At 33.1% G+C, this 15,012-nt stretch overlaps 2 protein-coding genes across 2 annotated transcripts; both read left to right on the top strand.

Annotated features, from left to right (window-relative positions):
- Nucleotides 1-8,110: 8,110 nt before the first annotated feature.
- Nucleotides 8,111-10,650, top strand: LOC118028292 (transcription factor MYC2). Its single transcript, XM_035031839.2, has 3 exons — nt 8,111-9,270; nt 9,309-9,394; nt 9,441-10,650. The coding sequence occupies exons 1-3, from the start codon at nt 8,334-8,336 to the stop codon at nt 10,314-10,316; spliced, it is 1,899 nt and encodes a 632-aa protein (XP_034887730.1). The 5' UTR covers nt 8,111-8,333; the 3' UTR covers nt 10,317-10,650.
- A 2,906-nt stretch (nt 10,651-13,556) lies between these two features.
- On the top strand, nt 13,557-14,375 carry LOC118028294 (uncharacterized). Its single transcript, XM_035031840.2, has one exon. The coding sequence runs from the start codon at nt 13,888-13,890 to the stop codon at nt 14,221-14,223; it is 336 nt and encodes a 111-aa protein (XP_034887731.1). The 5' UTR covers nt 13,557-13,887; the 3' UTR covers nt 14,224-14,375.
- The last annotated feature ends 637 nt before the right edge of the window (nt 14,376-15,012 follow it).

The following is a 15,012-nucleotide window of genomic DNA, read 5'->3' as shown; positions in this document are numbered from 1 at the left end:
AATCAAATTTAACATAAAAATAAAATGTAACAAGATATCGAGGTATGAAATTGAAAAAAAAATCAGTTAAGAAAAGAATAAAAATAAATATTAATAAAAAAATAAGGATCAAACTTGATATGAAAACCAAATTAAACCAAATGCTATGAGCCGAAAGTGAAAAACAAAATCAATAAAAAAATAAATCGAAAGAAAATAAATAACATGACAAAAATAATGATTAAAATTGATACAGTGAACAAATAAAAGGACAACTTTTAAATTTTAAAGGCCAACATGATTTTCAAGAAGATGATAGAGAAAAAAGGAAGGAGAAGCAAAAAAACCTAATTAAAGCCCAACTTTCGCATCTTCATTGACATGCATTGCACTATTGAGAAGAGCATAGGGTAACACAATAATGAAATGCCTGATGCGACGCCCAAAGATTGCAGAACTCTTGCACTCGCTAGCGTATGTGTTGTAGGCACCAACCTATTTTCCTTGTCCGCTAACCCCAATCCCTGTACTTGTTTTGGTTTTAATCTTCTTCCCTTAACATGTTTTTTTAAATTAGCTAAATTCTATTTTAATTTACAAAATCAAGCATCAATCGAGCATAAAACATTTCGTTTGATATTGCATGAGCCTATATCAAGATAGCCAAAACAAACTATCAAGTCAAATCTCAAATAAAAGCCAATATAATAGGATCAAACTGAAGGAAAAAAAAAGCTGAGGGACAAAACAAAAAGGTGCATGAACTTGTCCCTTGACCGTGAAAATTAGTCCTTGATTTTGATAAAAAAAAGGTGATCAAATATTTTTTTTAATCTTTAAATTCGATCACTAAAATTGAATTTTATTTCATAAAATCAAGACTTAACCGAGCGACGTAACACTTCCTTGGCGCCTTGAGATCCCCGTATGCATGCATGGAAAACAAATTTCCAAGACCAGTCACAAATGAAAACAATTTTGAAAGATCAAATTGTAAGACAAAGAAACTAAAAGACAAAAGTGTAAAAATTTTCAGCGACTGAAAAAAGAAGGAAATGTACTGTGTTGAATGAATGAACAATGCATCTCTTCACTGGTGAAAGTGTTTAACCGACGTCTCTTGGTTTTGTTTGTAATTATAATTATAATATGGTCACCAATAAAGCAACGGTTCCAATATATACGCGGCCCGCACGTGTAGTCACGAATTTGGTTTTTTTAAGGCAACATTGTCAATTCCAGGATGTTACTCAGTTACTCGTGGATTTTTGGTCAAATTTGTCCATGCACTCATCAATTCAATAACAATAACAAAAGGAAATGATTTATTATTTATTTTTTAAAAATAAAAATCATCCCTGGGAAATCATTCATAAATTGGAATTAGTATAGTGATAGAGCAAATGAAGGTGTATGTGTACGTGGTCGCGCTAATGTATCTCTACTGTGGTTGGAACTTTTGGACAGGATGAATAATACCTGTCAATTAGACTGCGGAATCTAATAGATGGACTCTGGATTATTTTTTTTAGTTTAACGTGGGTGTCCGAGCCAGTTTGTGCGTACCTCGACTAATCCTACAGGCCCTGAAGTTAACGACCATATAAACCTCTAATGGCCATCATATGAGCAACTCAGAGCTCGAACCTGAGACCACAGAGGGAGCAAACCTCTTGGTCTCAAGCTCTTATCACTGGGTCACCACCTAGATGGTTGACTCTAGATTATTTATTGCTAACTACGTGACCCTATTGTGTTACAAGCCTGATTATGTTTTAATAATAATAATAAATATATATATATATATATATATATAAGTTTTTTTAATGTATTTTTTAATATAAAAAATATATTATAAATTAAAATGTTTATATATGTTCTAATCAAATAAATTGATACTTGAGCTAGACATAACTAAGGCAGTATTTGGTATTGTGTTCAGAATATTTTTAAAAAAAATAATGAATTTTTTTTATGTTTTCAGATCATTTTGATATGTCGGTATCTAAAAATAATTTTTAAAAAATAAAAAATATTATTTTTATATATTTTAAAAAAATAAACATTTTAAAAAAATAATAATTATCATATTCTTAAATACTCTCTAAAAATAAAATATTTAATCGTATTATATAAGTTACACACCCAGTTGTGTCTTATAATACGAAAAAACAAATTTTCAGTTAAGCAATTATTGGTAGTAATAAAAGATAATTATAATTATAATTATAGTATAATAATTTTTTCACAACTTTACCAAAATGATGTTCATTACGAGCGGTCAGAACATAATTTGATTGATGCTCGTTACCAATGATGGATCTGTGAGAACATCGACCAGTTACCAGTCAAATTTGGTCACCTTTATTCTCTATGAAATTCAATTTGATTGAAATCAGTTATGCAAAACTAGGCACACGGATATAAATTCATGTCGCCGATTGGTACATATTTTTTATTTAAAAATATATTAAAATAATAATTTTTATTTTTTAAGATTTATTTTTAACATTAATATATTAAAATAATTTAAAAACACTAAAGAATTAATAATTTGAAACAAGAATTTAAAAAAAAATTATAAAAAAATTCACTTAAAATCTATTAAGATAATATATTTTTTTAAAAAAATTATTTTTAACAAACAATATAAAAATTAATTTAAATTTTAAAAAAAATTAATTTAAAAATATAGTTAAACCACATTATTACCTCATTTCAAAATGAATTTCAACTTTTTTTTGTGAGTTTGTGTAAAAAAAAACAGTTGGAAACTTAAAACTCAATATAGTCAGGTATGCATTTAATTAACTCCGGCCCCAATCCATGGAAAGCACGAGAAAAGTGTGCCGTTTCGTAACGAATTTCAACCTGGTTTTTTTTTTCCTTGAGAGAAAGGAAAGTTAAATTCAATACGAAACATGCTCAAACCTGACTCTGGCCCCAATCCATGGAAAGCACAAGAGAAGTGCTTTAATCAATCAAAGTTGTTCTCTATGATTGATTGACTTGTATGATTGATATGATTGATCGACTTTCTCAACAATTCCGTTGAAAACTGATTCCAAAAAATAATATAAGAAAGTGAAAGGATAAGAAAGAGAAGGGATGTATGGTGTAATGTCGGCCAATCTAGTTCTTTACAACTATAAATTTTAAAATCATTAAAAATTTATATAATTATTAATTTTAAAATCAATTAAATTAGTTAAAATATTCACAAACTAACCTAAACATCTATATTAATTTTAAAAAAACCACAAATAATAATTAATCCATCCCGGTCAAAAGCCAATTATTGTATTAAATTGAAGAATAAGAGACAATCCCTTCAAGAGATTAAAAATTATAACTAAAGAATCTTTTTAACATTAATAAAGTTTGTCAAAAGTTAAAAATTCTTTTCTCTAAAGGATTCAGAGATAACATAAAAAATAACCAAGAATTTCCTATAAAAAAAATTACAATTTAGATATTGTTTGGGAATACAATCCTTCAAATTTTAATTTTTTTGTTAAAAAATAAATTTTTTATGTGTTTTTGATTGTTTTAATGTGCTGATTTTAAAAATAATTTTTAAAAATAAAAAAAATTATTTTGATACATTTCGCACATGGTTTGTGGAGTTTCAACATAGGATAGTGACAAGTTTTCAAGCCTTAAAAATTACGATACCAATACTAATACATAGAGAAAAAAGTCAGGGTTCTCGAATATAAGGTTACAACTCTTAATTATACAAAAAATTAGGTAGAAAACTAATATGTTATATTGTGAAATATCTTTATTTAATAAATCCTAATGAAAACATCAACTGTTTATTAGCGATACAATCAAATCTAGCAAAACAATCCAAAATTAAGAAGAAAAACTAATTAAAAGTCAAAGTTAATGAGAAATAATTTTTTAATTTTTTTTGCTTTAAATTATTTTTTTATGATTGAGATAATTTTAATATACTAATAATGTCAAAAATAAATTTTAAAAAATATATTAATTTAATATATTTTTAAATAAAAAATATTTTAATAAATAACTGATATCACAATTCCACAAACTGCTTCCATCCTCCCCTGTCCCTCTTTACAAACACTGTGTTGTTTCTCTTCTTTGTGCGTATGAATTCTTTTCCCCGTGAGGTCACATTACGCGTAAAGTTGAAAGGGACGGGAATGTTATTTTTCCTCAAACTATGGGCCTCCTTGTAAATAGACATCAATGACGAGCATAAAACACAAAAAACATAAAATTGAGACTTTAGAGGGATCATTTACAAATTTACTCCGAGCTAAAAGCATTCGGCCCACACATAAAGTAAATAGATAAATAAAATTAAAAGAAAGAAAATAAGTGAATATAAATAGTCCTAGAAAAGGGTGATGGGAAATTTATCACATGGGAAGAGGTATCTACACGTGCCAATTAAAATAAAAAATAAAGAAAATTGTATTTACGTCCCTTGTAAAACACTTCCCAAACAAATCAAAATATGACTCAATTAACTTAAAGATGAATAGTTTAAGTGATTAATTTTAAATTTATTTTTAAAAAATAATCGGTTTGAATTTTATAAATTTCAGGTTATTAAAGACTTATATAATTATTAATTTCAAGATCCTTAAAATTATTTGAGGTACGCATAAGTTAACCTAAACATTCATATTAATAAAAAAACATGACTTAATTAATATTGGATGTAGCTCAATTGAACAAATTCTAATTTTATTTTTTAAAAATTACTAACTTGAGTCTCACAAATCTCAAAATTATTAAAGATTTACATAATTATTAATTTCATTACTCATAAAATTAGTTAAAATAAACATAAATTGACCCAAATATTTATCATAATAATAATAAAAAAAATCAATAATTTATAACATTTACGACACAACAAATTTTTAATAACCCGTAGAATATTTCCATTTTTATGACATAACCCGACAAAAAAAGAAAAGAAAGACGACCCCATCAAGGGCCATGATCATCTTTCGTGACCCCAAGGTCCCCAACGCGTTCGTGGCATTGTATTTATCAACGATTCATGTTACGTCATGTACAAAAAGATCAGTGAAGGGTGAAGTGTTCTAGCGATTATTTGGAAATTTGCTGCCGAGTTCCCGAGTCCCTTGTTACTCGTGGCTGGCGGCTATTTCACGGAGCCCGCAACGGAATTAAAAGGTCGTCGTTGTGAGGATGAGGTGAGAAGAACCGCAAGAGAGACTCGTAAACAGCAGCCGGCTCTCCTCCTTGTCGGGATATCATCGATACTTTTTTTTTTTTTTTAATTTGATTGGACTACATTGGAATTACAAAATATATTGCTTTTGATTATTTCGATGCTGTTTAAAAATGATTTTTATTTAAAAATATATAATAATATTTTTTATTTAAATTTATTTTTACATTATCGCACCAAAACACTTTAAAATTATTACAAAAATTAAATTTTTTCAAAAAAAAAAGAAAAGAAGCAGGGGTAAAGTGCACGCAAACGAACTGTTTGAAACACGTTGAGCAGGAGTGTTTGTGAAGAAAAAAATCGCAAAATTGATCCATCATGGCTATGTTACATTGATTATCAAACTATTTCTCCCAATAATGGTTTTTAATCCTTGATAGTGTACGGCCAGTAAATCCACAAGAAATCCACCACCAAGCTATCATGGAAACTGATTAAAGTTTTTATCGAGGAGATGAACCTACACCAACTCGGTTAGCATGAGTTTTTATTCTCTTGATGAAGATAAAATCTTTATTATATAAGAAATAAAACTTCCCATATCATTGTTAATTGAAGCCAATTTTAAATATTATATTCATGAACTGAGAATGATAAAGAATAATATAGGATTTAATGTCATAAATGAATACCCAAAAGAGTATTTTACGAAGAAGCTGGGAAACAAAGCCAAATTTTGAAGGAAAAAAAAAGTATTTTCCACTAATAACTACATTACAAGAGCAGAGGACCGATACGGCATGTATTTTACCCACAACAGTCCACTGATAATATTACTATCTTGAAATCTTTTGATTATTAATTTTACATCAATCACCAAATCTTTTATGCAAATTTGTTTATTTTTATGTTTTAAAAATATTTTTTTAAAAAATATATTTTTTTAATTTTTTTTTATTTCAAATTAATATTTTTTTTAATACTTTTAGATCATTTTGATATGTTGATATTAAAAATAATTTTTTAAAAAATAAAAAAAATATTTTAATATATTTATAAATAAAAAATACTTTAAAAAATAACTGGAACCACATTCTCTAGCAAACAAGCATAAAACCTTACAAGAGATAATAAAATTAGATAAATTGTAAAATAAAACTAAAATACATGAAATATATAATACTATTTACTAGACCCGGAATTATTAAAGAAAAAACAAAAAATAATGCTGTTGCCGGTTAAAAATCACCAATGACAAAAAAACTATTTATATAAAAGAGTAAGCACAACAATCTCAGCTAGCATCGTTTGCCTTTTTATTTTATTTTTCTTTGGTTGTTTATTAACGTGATCCATAATCTTCTTGGTACTTTCTTAGAGGTAACAAGATGTGAATATAGCGTCTACTTCTAAAAAATCAAAATAAGAATAAAATCTAAATCCCAAATCATTTTTAACCTAAAACTAAATTGTCGAAACTCTAAATCATCAGCAATGACGATGGGTTATTGTTATTCTCAACTCGTTTTATTTCAATGATATTAGCTAATTTATAACAAGAAAAAGTGATGTTACATAACAATAAAAGTTTTCAGAATGAGCAAAATTTAATAATGAAAAATCATTTCACGCAATAAATATAAAAAAATAACATAGTTTAGATATGTTACAGCTCTAAAACATGACATAAAAAAATTAGGATTGAGAAATAAGATATAAATTAAAAATTATATTTTAGAATCGTGATATCAATTAAATGTTAAAATATTTTAGCAGCCATCTCCCCAGTTAGCCAACCAAAGTTCAGTAGTTAAATCCCCCTACATTCTATATATTTTGAATGGTTCTTGTGAGATTTCATCATTAAATTGCATAACAACTCTAATTCTAACAGTTATTTAATTTGCTAATCTTACATTTAGTTTGGTCAATCATAGGTAATCTTAAGCTTACCACTCAAAACACAAACTTCAATTATTTTCACCTATCATATTTATGAACAATTTATATATGAAAATGTTTTCATGAGATGAATGCAAACAAACAAATAAATATACATGAGAACTATAAAATGCTTAAACAATGCAATATTTTATTAATTGAAATTTTAAAATATATCAACATAAACCATTTATTTTTCTATGTTTATGTCATGATGATCCAGGTTCATCAATAGCATAATTGCTTCCTAATCTTACTCTTGCATGAGTGACTTTTAATTTGGTTTCTTTTATTGGAAATAACCTAAAACCAATCTCATTTAATATGGGAGGAATCGAAGAAAAAGAAGAAGAATTAGAGCAAACAAATAGGCTTAATTCACAATTCACGTGAAGATGACAACAAATAGATATTCTTGATTAAATTTAATTTAATAAGAGAAAAAGTGGTTTGATAAAAAGAATTAAAATTGAGTTTTAATTAGACATGACGCGAAAATCAATTGAAAAAGGAGATGAGAGGGAAATGTGAACAAACCTACATGGGAAGGAGTGAGAATCATACAAAGTATAAATGTGAACCTTTTTTCACATACTATATGGTGCATTTGATTATTTATTATTTAATCTTAAATACCTTTTGGTCCAACTCCTCATGGAGTTGTAGCAATCATTTCAGTCCAAAGAGGAGTCACCGAGTCCAATATTAGGTAAGCTTCCATAAATACCCCCCACCAGCTGATTTCCAACTTCCTTCTCTACGAGTCACCTCGGTCCAAACCAGCGGAACTATTCCACGTGATCCCCACGTGCTCCTTTAGCCAGCCCTAAACCCAGCCTTGCATCCCCTCCAGTCCACGTTCACGCCGCCCTTCAAAATATCGTGAATTAATCGGCGACCCTTTCCTTCCTAGAAACTGGCACCCTCACTTTCTTTCCAATCCTCTAAATTAACTCTTTAAAAAATAATAATATGAAATTAGAAAAATTAAGCTCAAATTCACTCCAAATAAATTCCAAACCCAAACGCACCACAGATTACTCCCCTCCCGCCCCTCCCCTCCACCACAACCACCACCACCACCACACGCTCTCTCTCTGAACCAAATCCCCATCAAAACCACCGCTTTCTCTCTCCAAACTAAACTTTCATTTCACCCCTTCCTCACTCGAAAACAAAAGTAAGGATCTCCCTTTATTAAAAAAGAAACAACATATATTTACTTTTTGAGATGACTGATTACCGTCTACCACCGACAATGAATCTATGGACGGACGACAACGGGTCTGTAATGGAAGCGTTTATGAACTCCTCCGATCTCTCTTCTCTTTGGGCACCGCCTCCTCAAACCTCCGCCTCCTTTTCAACGCCAGCAGCAGCGGCAGCAGGAGCAGCAGCAGCAGCGCAGCCATCTGATAAAACTATGTTGAACCAAGAAACACTCCAGCAACGCCTCCAAGCATTAATTGAGGGCGCGCGCGAGAGCTGGACTTATGCGATTTTCTGGCAATCCTCTTATGATTATTCAGGCGCTTCCGTCTTAGGATGGGGCGACGGATATTATAAAGGGGAAGAAGATAAAGGCAAAGGTAGGATGAAAAATTCGGCATCATCAGCTGCTGAACAGGAGCACCGTAAAAAGGTGCTCCGTGAGCTGAATTCGTTGATTGCCGGGCCTAGTTCTGTTACTGATGATGCTGTTGATGAAGAGGTTACAGATACTGAGTGGTTTTTTCTTGTTAGTATGACTCAATCTTTTGTTAATGGAATTGGGTTACCTGGTCAAGCTCTTTTCAATGGGAGTCCGGTATGGGTTGCTGGGTCGGAGAGGTTGGGGACTTCGCCGTGTGAAAGAGCAAGGCAGGGTCAGGTTTTTGGTTTGCAGACTTTGGTTTGTATACCGTCTGAAAATGGTGTTGTTGAATTGGGTTCCACTGAATTGATTTTTCAAAGCTCGGATCTGATGAATAAGGTTAAGGTTTTGTTTAATTTTAATAGTTTGGAAGTGGGTTCATGGCCGATTGGAACAACAAATACCGATCAGGGTGAGAATGACCCGTCTTCGCTTTGGCTTACTGATCCAGAAACTAAAGATGGAAATGCTGGGATTCCGTCAACTACTCCGGCTCACCAGACTGGGAACAATAACAATCATCATAGTTCGAGCAGTTTGACTGACCATTCAGGCGGAATTCATCATGTTCAGAATCATCACAGCCATCAACAGCAGCAGCAGCAGATGCATACTCAGAGTCTTTTCACTCGAGAGTTGAATTTTGGGGAGCACAGCACGTATGATGGGAGTACTGTTAGGAATGGGAATTCCCATTTGATGAAGCCAGAATCTGGAGAGATATTGAATTTTGGGGAGAGTAAGAGGAGTACTTCCAGCGCAAATGGGAATTTCTATTCGGGTTTGGTGACGGAGGAGAGTAATAAGAAGAAAAAATCACCTGCTTCTAGAGGTGGTAATGAAGAAGGGATGCTTTCGTTTACTTCTGGTGTGAAATTATCTTCTTCTGGTATGGTGAAATCGAGTGGTGGTACAGGCGGGGATTCAGATCACTCTGACCTCGAGGCCTCGGTTGTAAAAGAGGCTGATAGCAGCAGGGTTGTGGAACCCGAAAAGAGGCCACGAAAACGAGGGAGAAAACCTGCGAATGGAAGAGAAGAGCCTTTGAATCATGTTGAAGCAGAGAGGCAAAGAAGAGAGAAACTTAATCAGAGGTTTTATGCACTACGAGCTGTGGTTCCTAATGTATCAAAGATGGACAAAGCTTCCCTTCTTGGCGATGCAATATCGTATATCAATGAGCTTAAAACGAAGCTGCAATCTGCTGAGTCCAGTAAGGAGGAGTTGGAGAATCAAGTAGAGTCAATGAAGATGGAGTTAGTAAGTAAGGATTCAAGCCCTCCTCCCAATCAGGAGCTTAAGATGTCAAATGACCATGGAGGTAGACTGATAGACATGGATATTGATGTGAAGATTAGTGGATGGGATGCAATGATACGAATCCAATGTTGCAAAATGAACCACCCTGCTGCTAGGCTAATGTCGGCTTTGAAAGATTTGGACCTTGATGTTCAGTATGCGAATGTGACTGTGATGAATGATTTGATGATCCAGCAAGCTACAGTGAAGATGGGGAATCGCTATTACACCCAAGAAGAGCTAAAGGTAGCCATATCTACAAAAGTTGGTGATGCCCGATAGGCATTGAACAGAGCCACAGATGCGATTAGCAGTTGGGATAGGTCTTGGTAAAGATTATAGGTCCCGAGTTTCTTTATTGATGTTCTAGGATTTTGGGACGTTTTAAGGCTCCCCTGGTAGCACAAGGTCTGTACAATAGCATTATTTCTTGGTTTCTTCGTAGCTGTTTGAGTAAAATTCTGAGTTGGGGCACTTTAATTTGCGGGGCTGAACTGACGAGCTATGTAGATTTATGAGTCTCCAATCAAGTGAAAATAGCTATTTTTGTGTTTATTTTCTGTCTGGCATTGATGTATATATTGAAATTCAAACCTGATCAATTTTCTGGGTTAAACTCACATGTATCGTTTTATTTTTCTGTCGAACTTCAACGACGGAGAAGGCGAATGGAATTCCAGTAATTTGTTCTATTAAATCGGTAGTAGATTGCCCCTTCGTCATGGAAGTTATTCATGTGTATCCTATAAAAACAGGCTTGAGTTCTGGATTTTGCCCTCTCCTGTCCAGTAATCCTTTTCTCTTGATGCAGAAACTAAAAGTCTGGGATTGGTAGTGCAGCTGCAGTTTCTTCATCTGTGCTCTTGTTTGTCAAGCAATAGACTGCGTCTGGGACTCTTGCCAATTCATATTTCCTGGTTTATTATTTCAAGGTGACATCAAATCTCCTCTCTGTGCCGCGCCGAAGGGTATCTACCTTGCTGACGTGATTTGTTTAAAGGAAAATTTGTGCTGTTGTATGATTCGGAAGCTTTATTTTATTATCGTTTTGAAGCAAATCTAATTTTGGTTTTTTTTTCTCTCTCCGACATTCCTGGTTTGGAAATAGCACCTGGTATGCTATGGGTTCTGATGACTAATACCACGTGCAGTTCTGGAGTGTGGTTGGGCAAACACAACGAAGAGGTCGGACTGATCCGATCACAAGACAGCATTTCTGCTATCAAATTCCACACATGTCCCCTCAGGTCCCATAATAGCATGCTTACATGCAGCAGCAGCAGCAGCAGCTGTTAAGAGTTAAAACCATAACACGGTAAGTGACCTCAACCATGGAAAAATGCTCGAGGTGTTTGGTGTCCTTTTCAGCCCTGGGAGTCATTACTTCTTCTACCTAATCCATGGGCCTCTCTCTCGAAGGTTAATTTTAAGGATCTCCTTGCCTTGTCTTGCAAAGAATGTACAAGGGCAATGAGGTTATTTGATTACACGTGGGGTAAGCAGACCAATGTTTAACACATGCTTAATGTCTCGTAATAATCATCATGTAATAGATACGGCATTAGAAATGTCAACAATCAGATTATTATCGGAAACGTAACATGGGACATGGCTGGCGTGGGTTCCTTGAATGTAAGATTAGAAGACGTCACGGTGGCTGCAAAACAGTCAATAATTTCCACCTGTTAAAAGACAAAAAAAAAAAAGCAGTTCTTGAGAGAAGAATGCTTTGTGGATATGGATGGCTGGTGAACTCACGACATTAGGGTTCCGATTCGAGTTCCTCAATTCAGGGTGAGAGAAGAATGCTTTGTCGGCGTTACTGCTAATTTCCAACCAAAAAACACAGAATGGCATTTGACATCCATGAAGGTGTGTATACATGAGAGTTTCCTGCGCTAAAGAGAATTTATTTTGGACACTCGACCGGGCAAGCCCGGGCCAAATGTTGCAAGGGCATAATACTCAAGGCGGCGATCAAATTAAAGTAGAAAGCGAGGAAATAAAACGAGATTTCAGGAATCGAATGCAATATTAAAGCGAGATTGGAATCTTGTTTAACTACCTAAAAAGTAAAGAGCAATGGATTTTTTCTCAAGAAACTTAATCATATATGGGGTCACAATCACCACCACCACCACCGAAATGAGTATAATCAAGAGATAATTATTATTACAGCAAGCGCATCATAATCCCTCAACCTTTCCTCTCATAAAGTGCATGCCATCTTTGCTAGCTGAATTTGGCTTTTTGTTACAAAAGCATCATAATATTATTGTCCGGAATCTTTGAGTTATTTGCATTTGGACTCACAAGAAGTTAATTATATGGAATATTAAATAGTCTTCTCAAGCTTGCACATAGTTTTCACATGCCTTCATGTATTTATACACATGCATGCATCAAGGATTCATCAATGATTAATGAACCTCAAAGTCTCACTTCATTTTTGCAAGTTGCATGGAGGAGGAGCCTGGAAGTGTCGAGATTCAGTGTTCTTGTCTGAAACCTGAGCTCAGTCGCTTCAAAAGGTAAAAAATATCAGCAAAATAATTCCATGGCTCAATGATTCCATTGTTAGGTTGCGCAATGATTAATATGGTGAAAGGAATCCCGTACGAGTGGCTCCATTAATTAAATAATTTTGTTCGGGAGAGATAAACTGAGTAATTCCTTTTCGACAAATGTCCAGATTAAATGCCTCTAATATACCTTGAGGGTGACATTTTAAGAAGTGGAGGCGTGTGAATTTTTTTTTTACTTTCTTTTCTTTTCTTTTCTTAGGAGGAAGGGTCAAATATACAAGTGGATCACATGAGATGTCAGCGTGAACTTCGTTAAAGTCTTATTTATTTATTTATTATTATTATTATTACCGACATAAACTAAAAGAAATAAGTAAAAATACTGTAATATTTTCTTTGCAGCCGTACGTGTTGTTCACACACATCTACACACCGCATTTTATTATTTATAGCATTTTTTTTAACCTATTTTAGCCTTGATTTTCTTTTTTTACATTTACTGAAAATTAGTTCTTTGTAAATTCATCTTAGAAGGTGATTTTTTATATTGATATTTGTTTTTATTTAATTTCATACTTTATTTTTTTATAATTTCATCCTTAAAATTTATATTAGCTTGATTTTATATATTGAGATTTTGTTTTTATTTTACATGATTATGTGTATATGAAGTGTTAGGAAATAGTCCAATATTAAATTAAAAATCAATTTTACAAAATAAAATTTAAGGTTAAAATAAATTAAAAAAATAAAAACCGAAACTAACTCAACCAGAAATAAATAGAGTATTTTTAATTATTTAGAAGTCATTGAAATTTTATTTGTTTCTTGAAGTTTTAATTTATGTTTTATTTAATTCTTATTATTTTAATATTTAATATTTTTATTTTTATTTTTATTTTTTTCACATTTTTATTTTAAATGTTAAGAAAAAACTTATTCTATCCACGTCGTAGCATAGCGTGTATTAGCATCTATTGTATTTCTTGCAAATATCGTCAAGTCAGAGGCGGATCAATAGTCATGAACATTCAAAGTCGTACGGCTCAAATCTTCTGGCATGCCTGTCTTTCCGGGCATCGCGAATGACCATGGCTGTTAAATCTCTAATTAAAAAAGAAAAAGAAAAAAGAAAAGAAGGTTTCAGGAAGTAGCCATTTTAAACTTTTCCCTTCCTATCCATCACCTTCCCTGCATCCCATCGATCCCCGCCTTCCCGTTTCAATATCTCAAACCAGCTTCTTGATCCATCTCCCTGCAGCCACCGAATAAACTAAACCTAAAAAGGTTCAACTTTCTTGTAAAAGGGTATACATACGCATCTAACCATGAGCCTCAATTGTCTTACCTGCCAAGACCTGCAAAGGAGTGATTCTGAGAGGGAGAATTTGCAAGGTAAAACGCATAAAAATAATAAACTATGTTGCATTAAGGTGGAAAGAAGCTGGTCAGGAAAATTGAGCCCGCCATCTTATGGGCAACTGGGGAGAAATTCTAATGTGTTTTCTGCAAGAAGGGTGATCAAGAAGGAGCCTCGCCGCTTAAACATCGCAGGAGGCGTTACATTCAAGGGATGTGACGAGCCAAAGCTGGCGAGGAGCTCTGGAATGCGAAGGGATTGGAGCTTTGAGGATTTAAGAAAAGCATGCGACGGAAATTATTAACATATATGCGTTCTAATTATCAACCCCAGCCACATACATTTTTTCAATTTTTTTTTTTAATTTTGTTTCCCTATTCCCCTCTTCTTAATTAATACTTATTGTATTGATTTTCTTAATGAATGTAGTAGGCACCTGCCATGTTCACACCTTCATGCTCATAACTATTTGATTTGCATTTGCATTGCGCGGCATCGTGATTTATGAGGATTTTCCCAGCAAGGATTTCTCCATGTACGAATATTTGTAAGAGTTAACTCAGATTTTGCATCAAGAGGGTGGGAGCTTGAAGGATTGTTATTTGCAGACGAAGAACTGATGAAATAAGGTGATGAGAATCCTTTTAATATTTGCTTACCAGCTATCATCTCAGGTGATGTCCTGCCTTAAGACCATGTAAGCATTAGTACTATTTTTGCTGAAAAAACAAAAAGAAGTTGCTATCAGAACCTTTTGTAAGGAGGTAAGGGATGAAGGTTGCGTGGCGGATACAAGATGAACCCAGCTTTCCCCTGGTGGAATATTAAGACAATGATATGCTGCTCTAGCTATTGTCAGTCTTCAACTAGGTTTTCTATCGACACTGTGCATAAGTTGGTTCAAATCACCGTCTGTCCTGATCCAGAATCCCAGACAATAAATTTATAGCTTGGATCGTGGAGATCAAAACGTCCGTCCACTGATCTGCTATGTGATCTGATATGCGGGGATATCATTTTAAAACTCATATTTTTTATTTCATAGATAAGCATTTGATTGGATATTGGGCTTGTAATTTATTTATTTATTTTG

The sequence above is a fragment of the Populus alba genome, chromosome 15 (assembly GCF_005239225.2).
Source record: "Populus alba chromosome 15, ASM523922v2, whole genome shotgun sequence".
Lineage (NCBI taxonomy): Eukaryota > Viridiplantae > Streptophyta > Magnoliopsida > Malpighiales > Salicaceae > Populus > Populus alba.
The sequence above is the reverse complement of the archived record's forward strand: the minus strand, read 5'-3'. Positions and strand labels throughout refer to the sequence as shown.